The sequence below is a fragment of the Piliocolobus tephrosceles genome, chromosome 6 (assembly GCF_002776525.5).
Source record: "Piliocolobus tephrosceles isolate RC106 chromosome 6, ASM277652v3, whole genome shotgun sequence".
Taxonomy (NCBI): Eukaryota; Metazoa; Chordata; class Mammalia; order Primates; family Cercopithecidae; genus Piliocolobus; species Piliocolobus tephrosceles.
In genome coordinates, this window is record NC_045439.1 from 2,782,889 (window position 1) to 2,805,196 (window position 22,308).

Genomic DNA, 22,308 nt, shown 5'->3' on the forward strand with positions numbered 1-22,308 from the left:
TACCACCCACCTGGGCGTGTCCGTCTCTACCACCCACCTGGGCGTGTCGGTCTCTACCACCCACCTGGGCTTGTCTGGAGGCACAGTCGCCTCTCCTGGAGCAGAGAGGGGCCTGGTCACATGAGGCGGCTGAACTTTAGCATGGCCTTCCGTCCTTCCTCTTTGAGTGGCATTGCTGGCAGTGGCTGTACCACCCACCTGGAAGGCTCCAGGAATCAGGGCACCTGGGCTCCTTTCCTCCTGGAGTCACCACTGCCTCAGCCTTCCCAGCTGAGACTCTGGCACAGCAGCTCACAAGCCTGATCCAGCCACTAAATCTGGGGACCGTCCACTTCCCTAAGGCCAGGGGCAGACGCTAGCAGGTGAGGCTGAGGCCTTAAGAGCAGTGACTATCCACACTGCAGGGCAGGCCACGTCTCAACCATCTCCGCTTTTCTCATCATTGTGGTCATCTGCTCACCTCTGGGCCTCTCCTGTCCACACTCAGAGGACACCAGTCCCTGCCCACTGCCCCTTCCACCACTCCATGAGCATCCACAGGCCCCCTCCCAGTTCCTTGAGCCGCCAGCTCCCGACGATATCAGCCACACAGTCTCAGGGTCACACTCCAACTGTGTCCTCACCAGTAACTCCAGCGCCTCCACAACCTCAATTACAAGGGTCCTCCTCTGTGACCAGAGTCCCCGTCCCTGCATTCACTGATTCCAGTAGCTGTACCTAGCAGTCCCTGGCTGCCCCCAGAACCCCCATCCTCTGACCCTGTGCTGCCTTGCAGTCCCTCAGCCCCTCGTGCATGCCCCCCACCCTCCCTGCAGTGAGACCCCACAGCCCATCGGTATGACTTCTCCCTGGCAAGCCCCTCCCGCAGCTCAGCTATCATCCTCCTGGGTGATCACCTGACAAAACCAGAGTCTTGGTTAAACCCAGCCCTGTTACTACAGGCTGCACCTCGGTGCTGAACTTGGCTTCACGCCAAGTCACAGATAAACCCACTTCAAGGAGGCGCTGGCCATGGCTGGTCGAGCCCACCTCCGGACACTAAAGTATCTTCCTTCCCTCTCCTCCAATCTCCAGCAACACCACTTTCATTTTCCCAGTTACATGTTCAGTTATAAAATGCTAATAATATAACACATTCACATGGCTCATAATGAAAAGTTACAAGATATACGGCCAAACAGCTCCTTCCTAACCTCTGTCCCCATCCAACGCTGTCCCCCCGCAGACACACACACACACACACACACACACACACACACACACACACACACCACAAACTCTGCTCTGCAGTGTGCTTTTTTCTGCTTAACGTTATGTGTCCTGAATGTCAACATCAGAACAGAGAGAACTTCCTTATTCTTTTTCACTGCCACATAGTGCTCCATTGTCTGGGTGTGCTGCAGTGATTTCCTGGTGTCTGCCGATGGGCATTTAGGGATTTTCCAGTATTTTGCTACAGTAACTGAAGTGACTAGTCTGGCACTCAAGTTGCTTTGCATAGCTGGTAGAACATGGATACGGTACGTTCCTGGAAGAAGAATGGCTGCCTCACAGTTTCCTGCATTTGTGAGCCTGACCCAGGAGCCCAAATCACCCTCCGCAGGGGCTGTGCAAAATGATGCCCCCAAAGCAGTGAGTGAGATGGCTTGGCGGCCAGTGGCCTCACACACAAAGTGTTGTCACTCACGGGGGTATTGGCCACTTTAATGAACCACCTGCCCATTCTGCAGACATCTCAAACTTCAAAAAAAAATTAATAGAAGACTTATTTTTTTTATTTTTTATTTTTTTTTGAGACGGAGTCTCGCTCTGTCGCCCAGGCTGGAGTGCAGTGGCGTGATCTCGGCTCACTGCAAGCTCCGTCTCCCGGGTTTACGCCATTCTCCTGCCTCAGCCTCCCGAGTAGCTGGGACTACAGGCACCCACCACCGCGCCCGGCTAATTTTTTGTATTTTTAGTAGAGACGGGGTTTCACCGTGTTAGTCAGGATGGTCTCAATCTCCTGACCTCGTGATCTGCCCGTCTCGGCCTCCCAAAGTGCTGGGATAACAGGCATGAGCCACCGCGCCCGGCCCTGGATAAGTTTTTCTTTCATACCCCTGTCAGTTTTGAAAACATACTACCAGAAGAAGGGGGGCCCAATTCCACAGAGAGCTCCCAAGAGTGACTTTCTGGTAGTGAATCTGAAATTGGGATAACCCTTTACTGATCTTGCTTAGGTCCAACGCATCCAGGCCGCCTCTTTGATGAGCCCTGGTGGTTAGGCTGGTTGCACTGAAGCAGGCCTCCAGGGTCTCCTGTTTAAGCAGGATTTTAAGGCCAACCCTGCAGCTTGCTCCTGCTGGGTTTCTGGAGATGTGTCATATTCGGCTGGATTGAGGGTCCAGGGCAGAGTGGCCAGGCGTGACAGAAAATACTTTGGGTCAACACCTGTGAAAAGAAGGAAAAAATAAAAATAAAAAAGAATACTTTGGGAACAACGTCTTGGCGACACAGCGCACAGCTGCCAGTGCGGACAGACCTCTCCCCGTTAACTTGACCAAGCGCCTCCTCAGCCCTGTCTCCCCTCCCAGGCCCTCCCTGTTCCTGGAAGCAGCCCCACCGCAGCCTGGCTCCCTCGGCTGCTCTTTCCTTCAGCCCACCGAGAGCTCGCTCCATCTCACTGCACAGTGGGGGCCCTTGCTGCCGCCCTCATCTCTCCCCTGGGGACCCCAGCGCCCCTGAAGGCCAGAGGGGTCTTTCCAAGCCATAAATCCCATGAGTTGAAAATCACGTCTCCAGCCCCTTCCAATCCCCCGCCATAGCTGGCAGGAGCCCGCTTACCAGCCCCCTCCTTCCTCCTGCGGGGTCTCCCGTCCAGGATCCCTTTTCCCCAGCCCTGCCATCTTTCTTTGCCTAAAACCTGGAATTCCTCCCCGTTCCACCCGCCGGCCTCCGCAAGCTCCTCCCTCCCCTGCAGCGCCCAGCCCGGGTCTGCTCCAGGCACTTCCTCAAGACCGGGCCTCCAGCTACTGACCCTTCCAGCCGCCCCTTCACCCGCAGGCACCCCTGGCCCGTCCCCCGCGCCTGCACCCAAGCTGCTTGTTTGCTTGCTCCTGGCTCCTGCAGGGAGCATCAAACCCCGGAGCGGGCCCTGGCCGGCTGCTTCCCACCGCTGGAGGCCAGGGGCGCCCGGTGTTCCGCTGGGGCTGCGTCCTCCCGGCTCAACCCCTGCTCACAGGAACCCGGGCGGCCCGGGGTCCGTCCTTGCACAGAGGCAGCAGGCGCTGGCCCAGGCCCCGCTCCGGCCGCCCTGTCCCCGCACTGGGGGACTCGCTCCTCGCCGCCGGACAGATCCTCCTCTCCGGAGGATTTTCCTGGAGAAGTTACTGGTGCAGATCCAAGCGCTGGCGGGACAGTGACCCGGAAGGCCCCCGTCCCGAAAAGCAGGAGCAGCAGGAGCCTCCAGGGCGCCGCCCGCACCCTGTTCCTCCTCGCCCGGGGCCTCGCGCCCTGAACCCGCTCCTCTGCCAGGGGTGGGCGCAGCCCGGGACGCCCACCTGGCCCCAGGTCTCGCCGCGCTCGGACGACTCGGCCCGCCCTGGCCGCCGCGAGGCTGAGGGTCGCTTTGGGACTTAAGTCCGCCCCCGTGGGAGAATGTGTGCCAGGGCCCGCTGACAACTTCCATTGGGGCTCAGGGCCCGTCTCCCCACGCTCGCCCAGGGTCGGGGGGGCCCATGTAAGGGAGGGTCGCGCTGCCCCCACTTCCCCCCACCCGGTGCTCCCAGGAGAGGAGCGGGAACTCGCCCGCCCAAGGCCCACGCTCCCCACGTGGCTCAACAAGGCCAGGACCTGGCAGCCACCTGGACCGGCCGGTCCAGGAGCTGGGCAGAGGGTCTCCGCGCCTAGCCGCACTGCCCCTGACCCTCCTTTCCCTCCTTTTCTCTCACTGTACGGTGGCCTCATGCCATCCGCTTTGGCCCCAAGAATGGAACTCACGGGAAAGGGCCTCCCCTTCCTACCCTAGCTCCCTGCTGTCCCAGGCCCTACTGAGGCCCACACCCTTCTTGAGGCCCACATGGCTCCCCTCGGGGCCCCCCAGCCTCTGTGCAACCTTCATCAAGGTACCCTTCTTTCCTTCCAGGGACTCTGCTGCTTCCCAAATTCTGGGCCAGATTGGCAGCGGAGAGGCCCACCCTTCCCTGGCAGGTGAGGCCGTCTCTGAACACAAACCAGAATTCCTGTGTCCACAGCTGTAGCTTCCAGGTCAATGCCAGAATCATAAGAGTCAGGTCCCACTGTGTCCCTCGCATGGGGTTGAAATGGCTGCCCTGTGTCCACCCCACCCTCTTCCTCAGTAAAAGATGGTGAAGGAAACCCCAAAAGGTCATGGTCCCCTTTTTATAGATGAGGAAACTGAGGCACAGAAGGGTGAAGTGACTGGCCATGCCCTACAGGCAGACACTTCCAAAGCTCCTGCACAGTGAGGCGGTGGCAGGCACAGGAGCTGCTCTGGGGGCCGGGACAGGCTGGGGATTGACACACAGCCTAGGTAGACAGGGTTTGCCTAGACCACAAGAGGCTCGCGAAGCTGCTAAGGCTGCCCGGCCAGGTCCCCCATCATTGTTCAGCTCCCAAAATAAACCACTCCACAGTCACTTTTGAATTCTGTTTTATATCAAGCTATAAAAGCCTGGACCCTGTTTAACATACATACAAAAGCAGTACTATAAAAAATAATTATTATATTAACAATATCAAACACGCTAACTCCTACAAATGTACAAAGACCTTGGGCATCATCTATACGGGCCAGTTTCTGGCCACAGCTTTGTAAGCCAGTACCTGGGGAAAGGGGACGGACCCAAGAGAGCCGGCCGGAAACCCAGACTCAGCCCTGCAGAGGCATCAGCAGGGCTGAGTCATGCCTGAGTCTGAAGGGCCCCCTGTCGGGCTGAGAAGGAACTTTCAGGCCCAGGGAGGAGCAGGGCCTTAGGGGTAGCACAGGCTGAGCAGGAAAACAAGCTCACATTTTCCTGGGGTACAGCGAGGTGCTCTGCAGGGCAGGGAATGAAGGGAGGCTGCGGTGGGCAGAGGAACGGCCTCCCAAAGATGTCCATGTGACAGTCCCCGGAGCCTGTGACCATGTTAGGTTACACAGCCAGTGGGAATTAAAGTTGCAGATGGAACTAAGGTGGCTAATCAGCTAACCTTAAAATAGAAAGATGACCTGGGTTCTCTCGGTAGGCGCAATGCGATCACAAGCGTCCTTAAAAGCGGCAGAGCAGGCCAGGCGCAGTGGCTCATGCCTATGGTCCCAGCACTTTAGGAGGCTAAGGCTACAGGATCGCTTGAGCCCAGGAGTTCCAGACAATCCTAGGCAACAGAATAAGATCCTGTATCCACAAAAAGTATGTAGCTGGGTGTGGGGGATTGTCTCAGGGGATTGAGACAAGAGGATCACTTGAACCCAGAGGTCCAGGCTGCAGTGAGCCTTGATGCCATGACCAGGCCACTGCACTCCAGCCTGGGCAACACAGCAAGACCCTGTCTCAAAAAAAAAAAAAAGTGGTAGAGGGAGGCAGGAGAGGGGAGGCCTCAATGAGGTGATGGGAAAAAGATTCAACTACCCACAGCTGGCTCTGAAGATGAAGGAGCCTGAAGTCAAGAAGTATGGATAGCCTCGAAAGATGAAAAGGCCAGAAATCAATTCTCCCCTAGAGCCTCCAGGAGCGCAGGCCTGCCGCCACCCAGATTTCAGACCCGGGTCAGCCTTCTGACCCGCAGAACTGGAGGACCAAGTTTTGATCCACAAAGTTGGTGGAAACCTGTCACAGCAACAGGAAATAAATATAGAGGCCAAAGGGTCAGAGGTGAGAGGTCAAGCTTGCCCTGCCCCTGCCCAGACCTCAGCTAGACTTTTGGGTAGCAGAGCCCACAGAGACACCCCCAGGGCCTGTCCTTGCCTCTGGGAAGCGGGAGCCTGAGATGACCCAGGAGGTCCTGGGCCCTTCTGTAGTGGACACCAAGGTCTTGGGGGACCACCCTCTGGTTGAGGCCTTGGGGGATGAAGAGGGAGGGCTCAGGGCCCCATTGCAGGGCCAGCCAGTAGGGGCCGTGGGGCCATCTGGATGTGACGTCTAATGCTGGCAGTGGCCACAACACAGGACCCCACAAGCCCCTGCCAGATAAGAGTTCATCTTTTCCTTCTTTCTCTTCCAGTTCTGTCTTCCATTCCAGCCTTGCTGAACCCAGCTCACAGCGGCCCTGGGCTGCAGAGGGCAGACGGGTGAGGCTCGGCCCCTGTCTCCAGGGAGCCGGAGAGGGCCCTCGTCCCCACCCACCAGGAGGACAGTCATGAGGCTGATGGTGGAGGGGCCGTGGACAGACGTGGCCGGGGATCCCTGAGCCTGGCCACACTCTCCCTCCTGGTTCTTTCCTTGCATGTACACGATCAGCTATTGTTTACAAAGAGTCCTTGGTGTTACCTGGTTGGCTGCCCGTAATGGGAGCTCCTGCCCCCATCGGACATGTAAACAAACCAAGGTCTGTCCGGTTCCAGCTGACAGGGTCTGCACCTCCGCCAGGGCTAGGCAGAAGCAGCATCAGAGCACAGGAGACCCGGGAGGAGCCGAGAGCCAGTGCCGCTCTTAACAGCTCCCGGCGGGGTGTGCTGGGCACTCACAAGCAGGTCAGGCCACAGAAAAAGCTAACCAACCTTTATAAGGGAAAATAGGGACCTGGAGGGCTCCTGCGCCCCCGTGCTGACATCCAAGATGCTCCGGATGCTCTTGACCTCACTGTTGGATAGGTTCCCCTTGATGGACAGGATGGCGCCCAGGTGGCCTTTGCTGGCAAAAAGAGCATCCCGTCAGCCCAGCCTGTCACCCACAGCCCTGTTCACCAGCTCCCTGCACTCCTGGCTAGTGCCACAGGGCCCCACAGCCAACGCCTAGCTCATGAGGGGGCTGCACTTCACTCTCCCTCGCCCATGCACTCCACCTGACGGTCCCAAGAGCAGCCATGCCCCAGCCTGTGTCAGGCCTCTGCACAGGCTGCTCCCCCTGCAATGCTCTTCCCAAGCCCTGAGATGACCGCCTCTTCCCACCCCTCAGGTCTCCACTAAGATGTCTACCCCCAAGAGGCTTTCTTGTCTCTAAAGTCAGCACCTCCTATTATTCAGAACCTTGGTTAAACCCTATTTACAATTTGTAATTGTCTTTTCTTTGCCTGATTATGTCATTATTATTGCTGGCCCTCAACAGAATGTGAGCTACTTAAGGAAGGATTGAGATCTGGCTTCTCTTGTTACTTCATTGCATCCTGGTAACTAGAACAGAGGCTGACACCTAGCTGACTTCTCTGTAATTGTTGGCGGCATAGGTAGATGGATGGTGGGTGGATGAGCAAATGGATGAGAGCTAGATGGGTAGAGGGATGGGCACACGGAGTAGATGCATGGGTGGACGGGTGGGTGGGTGGGTGGTTGAGTGGATGGATAGCTAAATGCGTGGAGGGATGGATGGCTGAGTAGATGGGTGGATGGGTGCCTATATGGGTAGGTGGATGAATGGATGGATGGATAGATGGGTGGGTGGGTGGGTGGATGGGTAGACAGGTGATGGATGGGTGAGAAGATAGACAGATACCCAGATGGGTGAAGGACTGGGTGGGCAAGTAAATGGGTACTTGTATGGTGGGTGAATGAATGGATGGGTGGAATGGATCAGACAGGGGCTGGACTTGGCTCAGCTGGGGTCAACCTTGTCAAGAGCCATTCAAACTTACCTAACATGTCAGAGGACCCAGCCAGAAAGAAACAATGTCCCTGGCTCACCAGAGCCTCAGGCAGCCAGGGGCTAAGCCTCCACTCCCGAATATGAGCCCTGGTCCCAGCGCATGGGCCCAGGCCCCAGACGCCCCCCCAGGCTGGGTGAACCTGGCCTCTCTGGTCTCAGTCTCCTCTGAGAGGCAGCGTCAGGCAAAGCTAAGAGTATGGGCCATGCAGCCAAACACTAACTAGCCATGTCACCTTGGAGGCATCCTGTGAGCTCTCCAGGCCTCCTCTGTGACATGGGAATGGAAAAAGGATCAGCCTCGTAGTGTTGTGGTGAAGGCCACAAGAGTGAGGCCCTGGTGAGGTTCACACAGTGACTGGCACGTGGGCAGCTGCCAGGATGTGGGTTTCCAAAGCCAGCCCTGTGAGGCCCTGGCCGCAGTGATGTGACAGGGGTCCTGAGGTGCCCCATGCTCTCACCTGAAGTCAGGGTAGCAGGTGGCATAAGTGGCCACCTCAATCTTGATGGCACTGGGGTCCTGCAGGCGAATGATCTCTGCCAGCGTGGGGAGAGCAGGCTGCAGCCAGGTCGCCGGGGAGCCCTGCAGGAGTGGGTGTGATTAGAGAGACCCAGGGGTCCAGAGGCTCGGGTCAGCAACTCCTTGGGCTTGGAGAGGCACCAATGGCCTATCTCCGACCCTGAAAGGGCTAGGGGAGAAGAGGCAGCCATTTCAGAGGAGCTTGGGAGAGGTGGGCAGGGGCTTACGTGCTGGGTGCAGAAGTGCTGGATGGTGTCAGCATTGGCCAGGATGTGCCCAGCCAGCTGCTGCTGCTGCTCAGCGGTCTTGAGGACCAGGCGCCGCTTGCTGAGCTGGATGATGTACTCCTTCACCAGGTGCAGGTGCACGGCCTCCATGAGCTCCTGGGGGGGCAAGCAGCCAGAGGCGTGTGAGCTGCCTGCTGATGGGGAGCTCACCACCTCCCTTGAAGCCTTGTAGCCAGGACTCCAGGGAGAGGCAGATGCCAGAGCAAAAGACTGCACACGTGCTCATGCATCCGCATGTGTGTGTTCACATGTGTGTTCACATGCTCGTGTGTTCAAATGTGAGTGTTCACATGTGCCTGTGTGTTCAATGTGTGTGCACATGCTCTTGTGTTCACATGTGTGTGCTCACATGTGCGTGTGTTCACATGTGTGTTCACCTGTGTATTCACATGTGCGTGTGTTCACATGCGTGTGTTACACGTGCGTGTGTGTTCACATGCTCATGTGTTCACATACTCGTGCCTTCACATGTGTTCACATGTGCGCATGTGTTCACATGCTCGTGCATTCACATGTGTTCATATGCTCATGCATTCACGTGTGTGTGTTCACATGTGCGTGTTCACGTGTGTGTGTGAGCACATGTGAGTGAGTGTACACAGACGTGCTAGTGTGCGTGTTCGGCCTGCCCCCATTCCCCGAGGCCCAGCCACCAGCCCAGAGCCTCCTCACCTCCCGGAAACAGTCCTGCAGTTCTGAGAACTCAGGCAGCCTCATGTCCACAGTGGTGATAATTTTTTCCACGGTCTCCATGGGGGCCGCCCAGCGGGTGTGCGTGAACCTCTTGAATAGCGGCTGAGACAGGAGAGGCAGGATGTCTGGTCACGCCCTGGAGAGGAAGGGCTGCCAGCCGCAGACACGCAGACACAGACACACACCAGCACCTGTGCCTGGCGGAGCAGGGGGGCACTCAAGGACTCCCGGGGAACCCGGGCCAACCCCAGGTCCCTGCTCACAGACAGGAAGTGGGAGCCGGCTCTGTGCACCCTTCTCCAAGGTCACCCAGCTGCAGCTCAGGAGCCTATCTGCCGGCCCGGAGGCCAAGTCCACTGCCTCTTAAATAAATAAATTCCTTCATAAACAAGACCTTGTGCTTGGCTGGGCCTGGGAAATCGGTGCCAAGGGATCTGGGGTCACTGCTCGGGCTTCCACCGCACTCAGGCCACTCAGGGCCGCTAGTCCCTAACACCAGGCAGAGAACCTCTCCCCTTCCTTTCAAGAGACCCCCACTTTACACCCTGCTAAAGAATCTGCTTGTTTTCACAGCATTTTCTGTGGATTTCTTGGCCCATAACAGATGTGACCCTGGCTGCCGATAACCCTGAGCCTCAGTCGCTGGGAGTCAGGCGCGGGAAAGGGGTAGACAGGAGGGGCTGCGGGGATTGGAGGAAAAATGTCTGCAGGCTTGGGACTGGGCTGGGTCTGAATTGGGGAGGGGCAGTGAAACGTTTCCAGCCCTTCCCAGCCCCAGGTGGTCCCTCTCAGGCCAGGCCCCAGGGCATGATGGGCGGAGTTCAGAGCCTGCCAGGGTCCCCAACCGGGCGTTACCGCTGCACCAGAGCTGGCTCGCAGTGCCGTCCACAGGCCTGGAGCGCGTCTTCCCCACATCTTTGCCTCTGCCACTCCTCCCCAGGGACACCTCCCAGCCCCTCCCTGGGCCCCCCAACACTGGGCTCCTGAGGGCAAGAGGTTCCCACTACCTTCAGGTCCTCACGCAGGTTCTGGAGCAGGGTGTCAAAGCCGTGGCTCTTGAGCTCACCCAGGGGGCCCAGCAGGAGGCTCAGGGTGTCTTGGGGTACCTGCCACTTCTGCTCCATGGACATCCTGGAAGGTGGAGGCAGAGAGGTCACCCCAGCCATGCTCAGCCTATAGCTCCATACCCAGGGAGCCAGGCAGCCCCCTCTCTTCACTCTAGAACCCTCAATGGCTCCCCATTCTCTATGGGATCAAGTCCTCCCATCCATATTCTCCACGCCCTCAGGACACTCCTCCACCACATCCCCTTGTAATCGAGGGCAAGTTAGTCTCCTCCAGTGATTTGCCCATCTGCCTAATAGACAGATCACTACACCTACTTCACAGGGTTGCTTTAAGGATAAAATAATGGCTGAAACATCTGCCTGTGTGCTTGCCCCAGCCAGCACTTGGGAAATGTTTGCTGCTGGTGCTGCAGGCCCCGGCGTCCTCCCTCACACATGTTGCTGGTTTGAATTCCACTTCTTGACCTAAGCAGCTCCTCCTCCCTCCGCCTCCCAGCTCCCCTCTCCTGCCTGCCGAGTGACTCCCACTCCCGCAAGCCCCTCCCAACACTCTCACCGGAAGGACAGGCAGTTGTTGATATTGGCAATGACATTGGCCCTGTAATTCCTCAGCTGCTTGCCTCTCTCCAGAAATTCATTAAAGGCGCGCTGGTAGCTGGTGAAACCAAAAGGGGCATATTCAGGACCAGCCCAAACGCTGGGACGGCAGCAGCAGCCTCCCCGCCCTCCATGCCAGCTCCCGGGGTTCACTTTTCTGTCTGGCTGCCCATAGCCCAGGGAGGGGCCACTAGTCCCTGGGCATCATGGAACTGGCTTCACAAGCTAAGGCCAGGGCTCCTGAAGAGGGTAGCAGCCCATCTCTGCTGCCCCCAGCCCTTCTCCCAGGCCCTCTCTAGAATTGGGAGACCAGGTAGGAGTGAGGGTGTGGTTGGCTGGAGAAGCGCTCAGAGGTTGAGAGGGAGAGAGCAGATAAAATTCGGGCGGTGGAGACTGGGACTGTTGTGTGAAGGGGTGGCGGGGTCTCCGTCCCTCGCGAGGCATCTTCTTGGAAGCTAGAGGCTGCTCCGCTGAGAGCTTTGCTGATGGGGTGGGCGCAGGAGGTTCCCACACTGAATCCTGGTGGAGGTCAGACCACCTGAGGATCTCAGTGCCCTGGCTGAGTGGGAAACAACTCCTGGCTCAGAATGACAGGGAAGGGGATGGAGGGCGGGGAGCCAGCTCAGCTCCCCACCTGAGGCACTAGGGAGGGGCCGTGGCTCTGAGAGAGGTGGCTACAGGGACCCCATCCTGGGCACACACCCACCTCCTCAGGAATGCAGACAGCTCCGCCAGCAGCACCTGCTTTATCTGTGAGCCCAAGTCCAGCGTGATGCTCTCGGCCTTGGCCTGGGCCTGGGAGATGATCTGCAGGGTAGTGTTGGGTGAGCTGAGCAGGGGCTCGCCTGGACGAGGGGGCAGGGGATAGGGAGGAAACAGGCTGGAACAGAGGGGGTGCCCCGAGGTGGGCATGGGTATGCACACAGGACGGAATGTGCGTGGCGCTTCCCGTGCACGTGCACGGGCGGTACGTGTGCCCTGGGGCAGATTGCAGTACCTGGATGATGTCGATGGCCAGCTCACTGTGGCAGTGGCCGTCCAGCCTCTGGGGAGGCACATCCTCAGCCCAGTGCTGTGCCTCGAGCTCCAGAGCTCGGTCCATCAGCTCCCTCACATTGGCCTGGGGGAGGAGGGCAGGTCACTGGGGCACTATCCATCACCTCACTCACCTGGAAGACCCGTCAACCTCCCTGCCCATGGCCTGCCTGGCTCTGAGCCTCTCCTGTGCCACCTCCCTGCCCCTCCCTGGCCCAGGTGGAGACTCACCGCCTCGTTGGACAGGAATGTGGCCTCCAGCAGCCGGATCTGTCTCGGGGGCAGGAGGCTCCCGAGCCCCACACCCTGCAGCTCACCCGCCAGCTTGGGGCTATTGATGATGTCACTGCAGGCAGGGGAGGCTGGCATGAGGACAGGTATACCCAATCAGCACCACCCCTCAAGCTAGAGCCCAGGCCCTCAGCCTCGGTCTCTGGCAGGCCCAGACTGCCCACCACACCCTCCCGCATGCCCACCCCCGTTCCCATTTCAGATGATGGGTCCTCCATCTACTTAGTTTAGTTTGGAACAGAAACCCTGAAGTCATCATGCCTCCTCTGACCCTCTCACCCATCCCCATTAGGTCCTGCTCCAAAATAACCCCCAAAATCAGCAGCCTCACGCCACTCTGGCGCCCTGGCTGGCTCCCACCAGCTTCCCGCTGGCTCACTGCAAAAGCCTCCTTCCGGCCTCTCTGCTCCTTCCCTCACCTCCAACAATTCCTTCTCCACCCAACAGCCAGACCCACCTTTAAGATCTGATCTTCTTCCTGCTCCAAGGCTACCTGTCACCCAGATAAAACCTTGCTCCTAGTCACAGCAGCCCTGGAATCCAGCCAACGCCCAGCCCACTGCGCTCCAACCCTGCAGGTCTTGGGCATCTCGACAGCCCCGGCCACCTCCCAATCCCAGGAGTAGGCCAGAATGGGCAGGAAGGGCTGCCCCAAACTGCTCCCCAGATGCGTCTCTGCTCATTCTCCTGGCGCCTCTGCAGCGCCCCAGAGCTCCCAGGGGACTGCCCAGCCCTGGCACTTCCTAAGGGGCCTTTGTCTGCCTAGAGGCTTACAAGTGACCTCTCTGCCCCTCACCCAATCCAGATGCAGCTGTGTCCCTCCAATCCCCACATTTCTGGCACACAGGCTTCAACGATGCCCCCCTGGACACCCTCTCACCAGGGCTCCATGCCCAGCTTGGCTTTAGTTGCCTGTTGCTAACCCCAGGCCAGCAGACCCCGAGGTCACTGGGACAGGAAGACTGGCAGGCAGAGGTACAGGTGCCTGGCATTTCCTGGTGAGCCAGGACAAGCAAGCGGGAACTGGCTCTGGGCTGGGCTATCTCTCCCATGGCGCCTGCCCTGTGCCAGTTCCCCTATGCCCTGCTGACCCCTCTCCCACCCTCCCCACTGGACCCTTTCTCTATCCTTCTGCCGAGGCTGACGCTTCAACAGCGACTGAGCCCATAGGACCCCCAAAGGCCCCCAAGATGGCAGACACTGCCCACACTGTCTACACCTCTGAGCTTCCTTCCTAAAGTTTCACACTAGCATCTGGGGCCAGCAGTGGCCAAGCCCCACAATAACAGCCCCTGGACTCCCCTGCCCTGGGCCTTTTCCACACTGCAGTAAGCCTCTCCCCGTGCAGACTGTGTGAATGACGGGCACGCCCAGGGATCCATGGAGTCAGGGGATGCCTGAGGCTGTACTCAGCAGGGGTACCAGCTGCACAGCCAGCCTCCCACCTGAGGGGCTCCAGGTCTGCCGTGGGCTCAGAGAGTAACCCTACACAATGGGGTCTAACAAGACACATGGCCCTAGCCCACCCCCTTGAACTCTGCTGCCTGGGGGTGCCCGCATAGCCTGCCCAATAAATCCAAACATTCTGACAAGCTCTGCTCAGCTCCAGAGTGCCCTGGAAGAGGACACGCTCAGGAGCACCGACCTTCCTCTCACCTTCTTCCCCGCGTGCCCTATCACCCCTCCTCCTGCCTCCTGGCCTGATTCCCCGGCTGAGAGAAGGACCGCTGGCTTTCACCTCCTCCAGGCTGGCTTCCCTGACTTCTCCAGGCCTGCTTTGGGCCCATGCTCTGCACGGGGCCTGGCCTCTGCTGCCACAGCCCTTCCAGCTCTGGATGGTTATTGATTGCTTTGCCCCCTCCTCAGCCTGGGCGCTCGTGAATGAATGAAATCCCTACCATTTTCTGTGCCTCACTTTCCCCAACACCAGAATGTGACTGAGGCCCAGGAAATAAAGGATTCTGCCAAAGCTGACCCAGCCCCAGCCTTATCCCTGTGTCCAGGCCCAGTCTCTGCCTGTCCAGGCTCTGCCGCAGGGAGTCCAAGTCCCACCCCCGCATTCTCCGACTCAAAACTCTGTAAACACCAGCCTCACTAAGAGCTGCCGGCGGCACACCTCGACACCCCTCCTACAGAGGACACCCTCCCTGCTGGTCCGGGCCCAGCCCCGAGCCTGCTCACTTGGGGTAGAGGTTCTGCACCCAGACCAGCAACATGTAGGTGTCGCGCTCGCACAGCTCGAACTGCGTCATGGCGGCCAGGTGGGCCGCGAAGTGCTGGTGGTAGCTCTCGGCGTAGGCCGCCACGACGCCGAACTCGGCGGGGAACAGCGGCTTCAGTCGCTCCACCACGGCCTCCAGGTCCTCTTTCATGGTGCGTCCCAAGTGCAAAAAGACGCTCTCGGGGACCTCGGGGCCCGCGGCCGGCCGCTGGCCCATGCGCTCCTCGGCCGCCTCTGCCACACCGTGACGCCACAGCTGCAGCCAGCGCCGCGGGCGCGTGACCGCCAGTCCCGAGGTCCCCGGCCCCGCCGCCGCCGCCGCCTGGCGGTCCTCGCTCTCCTGCTCCGACACCACGGCCAGCGCCTGGCGCAGCCGCTCTGGAGCCACCTCCAGCGGCCGCCGCAGCACGCCTAGCACCTGGTCGCGCAGCAGATCGTACAGCGCCTCCACCTTGCTCTGGCGCCGCACCAGCTCCTCCTCGCTCGCACCGCCCGCCGCCGCCGCCGCCGCCAGCTCCCGCTCCAGCGCCAGCAGCGGCGGAGCCGCCTCCAGCTGCCCGCGCTCCAGCGCCGCCTTCAGCTCCTCCACTGCGCCGGGAAAGTCGCGTCAGCCCCGGCCCCAGCCCGCCGGTCACTGGGCGGGGCGGCCAGCGCCCGGCGGGACCGTCCTCCCCTAGACGCGCACAGGGCCGGCGGCCAACACCCTAAAGGGTGATGTCGGTGTCCCGGACTGGGCTGAAGGCCTGGTCTCCCCCGTCCCAGCCCCGCAGATTGGGGCACAGGTGAAAGCAGAGAAACAGATGCGCCTTCCAACCTCATTTGCCGGCCCACTGTGCAAGTGGCTCACTCACGCGGATGAGCGCCAACCCCGTCCAGGCCCCAGACTAGCTCTAGCCCAGGGTCCCAGCGCACCTGTTGGGGGCGGGCCATCCAGCCCCTGCCTGGACCTGGCTGCGCCCTCGGGCTCCGCTGAGCTGAGCTGACCCTTCTTCTTCTTCCCTTTGGTGAAGACGCAGAACACATTGGCCAGGCCTTTGGACTTCTTCTTCTTCTCCTTCTTCTTCTTGGCCGTCTTTTCCTCCTCCCTATATAGGGCTGTCCCAGCCTCCAGGGGTGGCGCCAGGTCCTCGGAGGAGGCCACTGACATGGAGGCCTCCGACTCTGCCTCTGATGTGGACCGCAACTTTTGGGGGCTTCTGGGGAAGTCGAGGGTGTCCGGCACAGGCTGATGGCCCGAGAGGCCTTGGAAGAAGGTCATCATCTTCAGCATCACCCTGGCTCAGGCCTGCAGGCTCCTGTGGGGTGGGGGTGAAGGCATCAGTGGTCACCATGGACCAGCCCTGGCTCCCAGGCCGGAGCACACAGCTGTGCTGGCTGCATTGAGTGCACTCAGTCTGTTTCACCCATTAGACCACCAGGGCTCTGCTCATCTCCTGGCCCAGATGAGCACCAACAACCATACTCCCTCCCTGGCCACGAGCATCTCACCACACACAGCTTCCCTTCCAATACTTCACAGCCCCAGAAGCAGGGAAGAGGCTGGGGACGCCAAGCCTGCCACACAGAGGGGGGCCTTCACTTTATTTGGGCAAATCCTTCCCTGCCAGCCCACTCTCTAGGCAGGAAGCAGGGAGTGAACGCCTCCCTGGATCCCACAGGACCCTAGGGAAGAGGCGGGGCATGTGCTCTGTCCAGGAACAGAGGTCCAGAAAGGTCAGGGACATGCCAGGGTCTAGAACACCAGAAGTTGGCCTGAGACCAGCCTCCCCCTGCCCAGCCCCAGCCCCTCTGCCATCTTGCCCAGTTCTGATCCAGCGGTGGGGTCACAGAAACACAGCTGCTCCGGCTGGGCCACGACGTGGGCAGAGCCTGACTGGGGTCTACAGAAGCCACGGTGGGTGGGACCTCAGAGAGCCTGTCACACACCACTGGGGACAAGGGGCTCAGCAAGTCACAGGGCTGCCCGAAGTCACACAGCAACTAGGGTCCAGAACCCAGGCTTCCTGGCTCCCGCTCCCTCTGCCCGCTCCCATATGGGATGATAGCATCATCACAAAAGCTTCCAGTTTCTGCAGCCTTCCTGGGTGCCCATCCCATCTCTTCCTTTCTCTCATCTGGAAGGGTGTTATTTTGGCTTAAACTGTCCCTATGGCGAACAGCTTGGGTTTGGAACTCAGGTCACCTGGTCCCAGAGCCCAGCTCTCCCCCTGCCTCCACATCCCCAGCTGTCCTGCAAGCTACATCCAGAGAGGCAAGACCCCAGCCTCCCCCAAGTCCCCGCCCAGCACCTGACCATTGTCAAAGCAAGGCCAAGTCCACTGGAGAAGACCATGACTGACCTGAAAGGGGGAAAGCAGGCAGGGGCTGGGCCTCCCTGAGAACTGGGGTGACCTGTAACCATGATGCCACCTGTCTGACCCACCCCAAAATGAAATGCATGCAGCCTTGTCTCATGTGTCACGGTAACTTCAAGTGACCCCTGAAACAGCCCGGCAAGGCAGGCAGGATGACCCACCATCCAGAAGGAGAAACTGAGGCTGAGTAGGAGGTGTTTGCCCCAAGCACAGCAGATATGGGGGCTCAGATTGGGCCCATCAGACTCTTCCCATGGCCCCGCTGCCTCCATCAGCCCCACTACTCTGTCCCCATCCTGGAAGGGCTTGGCCAGAGCCACCTGAGGGACAGGAAGCCTGGGCTCCTCCCACCCCCAGCTCCTGCCATGCTCACCCCATGTCCTGGGCAAAGTCCCACACTCCTGGATGGCACTGGCCTCCCTGGTGCCATTTGGGTTGAGCGTTCCACTCCAGGACCAAGAGGGGCATGCTCCAGGGAGCCTCAGGGGCAAGGCCATGGGGCACCTCTGCTCCCCACCCAGTGCCCCAACCTCGCTTCCCAGCCCCTCTCAGGTGCATGCCAAGCACCTGCAGGAGCTGGTCTGTCTGGCAGGGCCACTCAGCCCCACCCTGGGTGCCCAGGCCCCACCTCTGCCATTCTCCTGGAGTGGGGGGAGGGTGGCCCTTATCAGCAATGCTCCCTGCCAGCCTCACCTCAGCCTTCCCTGTCCCACTCCACATGTACTAGGCTCTGTCCCACCTCCAGGCACAGCTCCCGCAGGACCCCCATAGCATTGCCACCTTCTCCCCTCTGTGACACAAAACCCAGAGCGCCTGAAGGTCCTGCTGCAGCCCTCTGGGCCTCATCCCAGGTCTCCGCTCTCCGAGGCAGCTGGTGCCGTGGAAAGAAAAGGTTTCGGTGCAGGCTCAGCACACCTCTCACTAGTGCGTGCACTGCACACCTCCTTCCTTCACAAGCCTCAGTTTCCCCGTCTTTGAAATGGGGACGAGGACCCCCACCTCACAGTGCTGCTGAGGGGATGTGGCCAAACCGCGCGGCCAAGGGCTGGGCGCCTATCTGGGCCTCAGTGGGCGTGAGTCTCCGTGTCCTGAGTCTGTCCTGCAGGCGGCAGCGAGTGGGTGCAGCCAGGAGGGAAGGGGAGGAGGGGCGTTCCTTTAAGCCTTGCCGCTGGTTGGGCCCACTGAGGCAGGAATGGCTCAACAGCGCCCCCCAGCCTCCCGCTGCCCTGCCTGTCCTCCGGCCCACTGGTCTGGCTCGCCTTCCCCGCCACACACCTGATGTCCACGCGCCTCCCGGGAGCTCGCTGGGCCCGGCTCCTTCAGCCCTGGGCAGGATGTGGAAGGCGGACCCATCTCCCAGTGAGGACACCCGGGCACAGGCGAGGAAGTGACTTGGCCTGTGTCGCCCGGTCGGAGAGTAACGCCGGACCTGGGGCCTTCCTGCTGCTAATCCAGGGGAGATCCCTGTGACTGCCCCAGCCCCGCCCTCCCTGCCTCTGGCAGGACCCGGCCCTCCGCCGCGAGCGCTGGCCCTGGCCCCTGTGCGCCCGGACGCGCGGACGTTGGGCGCCAGGGCCTCAGTTTCCCTGGCAGTGGGGCTGCCCCAGGCCAGGGTCCCTGGGAGCGTCCAGTCCCTCCTGTCCCCGCCGCCGCGACAGGCTGTTCCCTCGGGGAATCCGGCGGGGCATGGGGTCGGGGCGGGCGAGGAGCCGCGCGGAGCGGCGGGGAATGGACGCATGGAGGCGAAGGTCACTTACCGTGTCGTGGCCAGGCCGCCGCTGTCCTGGCCCCAGTTCCGCAAGGCCTGAAATAGTCGCAGACTCTGCCCCGCCCTGCCTGCCCCGCCCCCCGCAACCGCGGAAAACCCGCGGGCGGAGGCCAAGGCCCAGCGCGGCCCGGCTGTGTCTCTGCGTCCCGGGGGCCGGGCGCGCCGGGCCTGCCCAGCGGGGGCTGCGGGGCGCGGTCACTTCCTCCCAGCAGCCGGGCAGGGGTGGGGGGCTGGCCGCACGTCGCATGGTGTGTGGAGTTCGGGAGTCCGAAGGACTGGGCTGTCAGGCGCGGGGCCATTGTCGGACGACGGCTCCTGATAGGCCGCCTGGAAGGGGCGCGCTTGGCCGCGTTCCCGCGTCACAGACCGGCTCCAGCTGCGGAGCGCCCCATCCACTCCAACTCCCCCAGCCGCCGCCCTAAAGTGTTCCGGTATCACCGTGGCCACAAGGAGACGGGGGACGGGGACTTCCCGGAGGAGGCTCCCTAAGGGGAAGGGGGCTACACGGCTGGCCAGAGTGCTGGCCGCGCGGCTGTGCACAGGGCCTTGAACCCCTCCCGTCGTCAAGCCTTGCTTGAAATGCGTAAATGCGGAAAGGTGAAGTGGCTGACCCGGGTCACATCGCTTTAAGGAGCGGAGTGGGGTTCCTAGCCAGGCCTATGGGACTCCCACTGGAGCCTTTCTCCCTCTAGGGCTAGGGCTGGACCTACAGGCTGCTGGAGCAGGCAGAAGGGGAGGGGGGTCCAAGGCGCAGACTCCAGGCCCTCGTCTTAATCATCAAGTCGACTTTACCCACTCAGCGCAGGCCTCCGTTTCCAGGCCTGTTTCCCCATCCAAACTCGGTTTCTCAGGGTCTGTCTTGGGAGATGTGGAGGTGGGGCGTGTGGGGAGGATGGAAGGGGGCTGTGAAGGGAACCCACTGGAGATTAACTTCCTTCCTTATTTCACACGCTAGGAATTTCTGCCCTCTGGAAAGGCCCCTGTCATTTAGGAATTTCCCGCTGGGCACGGGCTTCCCTCCTGCCTCACTGGGGCCTCTGCTCCTCCCCTCTTTTGTTTGGCCTCTTTCCCCGCCCCCTGCTCACTCTGCCATTCCCTCTCCAGCCTAGCAACAGGTCTTCCAGGACCAGGGGGCCCGCGGAGTGGGGGCGGTGTGGGTTCAGGGTGCCCTGGGAACTGAGAACTTCCTCTTCAAGGGTGGTGGCCAAGCGCCAGGTTTGCACTTGGATTGCCATCCATCCTGTCTCTGGGGAACCTGTGGGGGAGCGGATGCAGGAGGCCGCCAGGATGGGGCGTTAAGGCTGCCAACCCCACCCCTTCTCTCCTAGGGCTCCAGGGATGACATTTTTCAGATGAGTCCACAGAGCCACAGTGTCCCGGGGCTGGGAGGTTCCTTCCATCGGCACTGCACAGATGGAATTCATCCACACAGCGGCGATGGGGATAGGGGCTGAGGGGCCCTGGCCAGTGGCTGCCTTCATGGCTGGCTGCTGTGGCCTCATTGTGCAATCCCCACAAGACTCTCCTGCCAGACTCTGTTCCCCCACCCCACCCCACCCCACCTCCCCTCCCAGCCCCAAGCAGATCGGGAAATTGCTTGGAAGTCTGTATCTGCCAGGAGGGCGTTGTCAGGACTTAGGCCCTACTGTCCCCTCGGAGGCAGCCCTTGGTCTGCACAGGCTTTGCAGGGCTGAGGAGGGGCTGCCACCCTTGTGCCCCGCTGACAGCAGTGGCCCACCCAGAGCACCGGCCGGGGATTGGGAAATGAGGCTGCTGCCTTGGACTTGTGTCTGCACCAGTCACTCCCCTTCTCTAAGCTCAGGCAGGAGGGTCAGTGGTCATATGTGTGAAGTCCTCAAGACAAGGAAAGTCTTCTGAAAATGGGGCAGCATGGAGGGCCAAGGGATGACAGCCAATGGGGCCCATAGGGCAGGAGCAGTCCTTACCCTCTTCTTGCAGATGCAGAAAACAGTTCCCAAGAGGCCAGGCACTTCCAGAGGAGCCAAAGGCCAGCCTAGGGCTCCACCCCAGCAGGAAGCCAGCATCGCATGCTGGGTGGAGATGTTTGTGACCAGTGGCCCGTGGCTGTCCCATTCCCCAGCTCCCCAGGGCACAGGCCGGGGGCAGCAAGCGGGGGCCTCTGCCTGGCGGGGAGGGCAGCAGACAGGAGCGGACTGGCAGTGACCTCCCCATTTAGCCTAGAAGGCGAGTGTGCCAGCACCTGGCCAGGAGCCACCGTCAGCTCCTCGCACGCAACCCAGGGCCTCAGAGGCCAGGACACATGGGATGTCCCTCCCTTCCCTCTGCCAGAGCAATGACAGCTGACTTTTTAAAAATTATGATGGTACAATATACATAATGCAATTTATAATCTTGTAAGCGCACAGTTCAGTGGCATTGAGTATATTCACAGGGTTGTGCAGCCAACATCGCCCTCCACCTGCAGAAATCTCCACCTGGCAAACGGAAACTCTGCCCAGTGTGCACTAACACCCCCCTCTCCCCGGGCCCTGGCAACCACCACTCTACCTTTTGTCTCTGTGGTCTTGACTATTCTTGGTACTGCAAATAGAGTCGCACAGCATTTGTCCTTTGGTGTCTGGTTTATTTCACTCAGCATAATGTCTTCAAGATGCATTCATGTGGCAGCAGGTGTCAGAATTCCCTTCCTTTTTAAAGCTGAATCATATTCCATTGTATGGATGGGCTACACTGTGCATCCATTCATCTCTCTGTGCACACTGGGGTTGTTGCTACCTCTTGGCTGCTGCGTATAATGCTGCTATAAAACATGGGTGTAGACCAGGTGTGGTGGCTCACGCCTATAATCCCAGCATTTTGGGAGGCCCAGGCAGGTGGATCACTTGAGCTCTGAAGTTCAGGACCAACGTGGGCAACATAGTGAGACCCTGTCTCCACCAAAAATACAAAAAGTTAGCCGGGTATTGTGGGGTGCACCTGTAGTCCCAGCTACTTGGGAAGCAGAGGTGGGAGAACGACCTGAGCCTGGCAGGTTAAGGCTGCAGTGAGCCATGATTGCACCACTGCACTCCAGCCTGGGCAACAGAGTAAAACCCTGTCTCAAAACAAAAACAAACAAACAAAAGAACACGAGTATGCAAATATCTGTTCATGTTCCTGCTTTCAATTCTTTCGGGTAGACTGCTGACGTTTGTCGATCTCCACCAGTGCCAGGCGTTGTTCTAAGTGTTTTGTATACATTAGCCGATTTCATTGGACACCCTAATGAAGTGGGCGCTAACGCTCCTCTTTTCACAGATGAGGAGACTAAAGCACAGAGAGGTCCAGTCATGTGCCAGCCAGTGGTGAAGCTGGAGCCCCAGTGTTATCTTGCTTCTCCTCCAACATTGCTCAACGTCTGAAATTCAGTTTGATGTATTTAAGTCAGACACAAGAAAGGACTTCCAGACCAAGGAGTTTAGATGCAGAAATGGGAGGTACTATCCTCCACTCCTTTTTCATCTTGAAAAAAAATTTTCTCAATCTTTTTCATTACCTCATTTAGTCCATTAATTGCACCTCCACCTGTGCCCTGTAGGGCAGCAGGAAAGGCCGATTTAGCACGGACCAGAGAATAACACAGGCAGGCGCGTTACGGGCCCTCTTTCTGCATTCTTGAAGGCACCTAGAGGAAAGCTCTCTAGAAGAGGGGCAGTTGGGGCCGGGCATGGTGGCTCAC

The 22,308-nt window shown here is 59.7% G+C and overlaps 1 protein-coding gene across 3 annotated transcripts; it reads right to left on the reverse strand.

Moving 5' to 3' along the window:
* Positions 1–2,078: 2,078 nt before the first annotated feature.
* On the reverse strand, positions 2,079–18,882 carry TNFAIP2 (TNF alpha induced protein 2). Of its 3 annotated transcripts, none has more exons than XM_023205677.3 (13): positions 18,598–18,882; positions 15,399–15,781; positions 14,447–15,074; positions 12,206–12,320; positions 11,937–12,059; positions 11,646–11,746; positions 10,899–10,997; positions 10,283–10,406; positions 9,255–9,377; positions 8,523–8,678; positions 8,237–8,358; positions 6,698–6,830; positions 4,635–6,251 (listed from the first exon to the last, which is right to left on the reverse strand). In XM_023205677.3, exons 2-13 carry the CDS (start codon positions 15,754–15,756, stop codon positions 6,120–6,122), a joined length of 2,214 nt encoding a protein of 737 aa, XP_023061445.1. In that variant the 5' UTR covers positions 15,757–15,781; positions 18,598–18,882; the 3' UTR covers positions 4,635–6,119. The 3 variants fall into 3 exon arrangements, with proteins under 3 accessions (XP_023061447.1, XP_023061445.1, XP_023061446.1); XM_023205678.3 differs by lacking the exon at positions 18,598–18,882 and adding an exon at positions 18,116–18,286; XM_023205679.3 differs by lacking the exons at positions 4,635–6,251; positions 18,598–18,882 and adding an exon at positions 2,079–2,430 and having other exon boundaries at positions 15,399–16,201.
* Positions 18,883–22,308: the final 3,426 nt, after the last annotated feature.

What these genes read in the sequence shown, in the direction of transcription:
- TNFAIP2 (XM_023205677.3), bottom strand. Translation starts at nt 15,756, where the DNA reads ATGCTGAAGATGATGACCTTCTTCCAAGGCCTCTCGGGCCATCAGCCT. An exon ending in CATTCCTGTCCAACGAGGCG is followed by an intron (nt 12,060 to 12,205) that starts GTGAGTCTCCAC and finishes CTCCTCCCCCAG; the next exon opens with GCCAATGTGAGGGAGCTGAT. An exon ending in CCCTATTTTCCCTTATAAAG is followed by an intron (nt 6,252 to 6,697) that starts GTTGGTTAGCTT and finishes TGCCCTCTGCAG; the next exon opens with CCCAGGGCCGCTGTGAGCTG.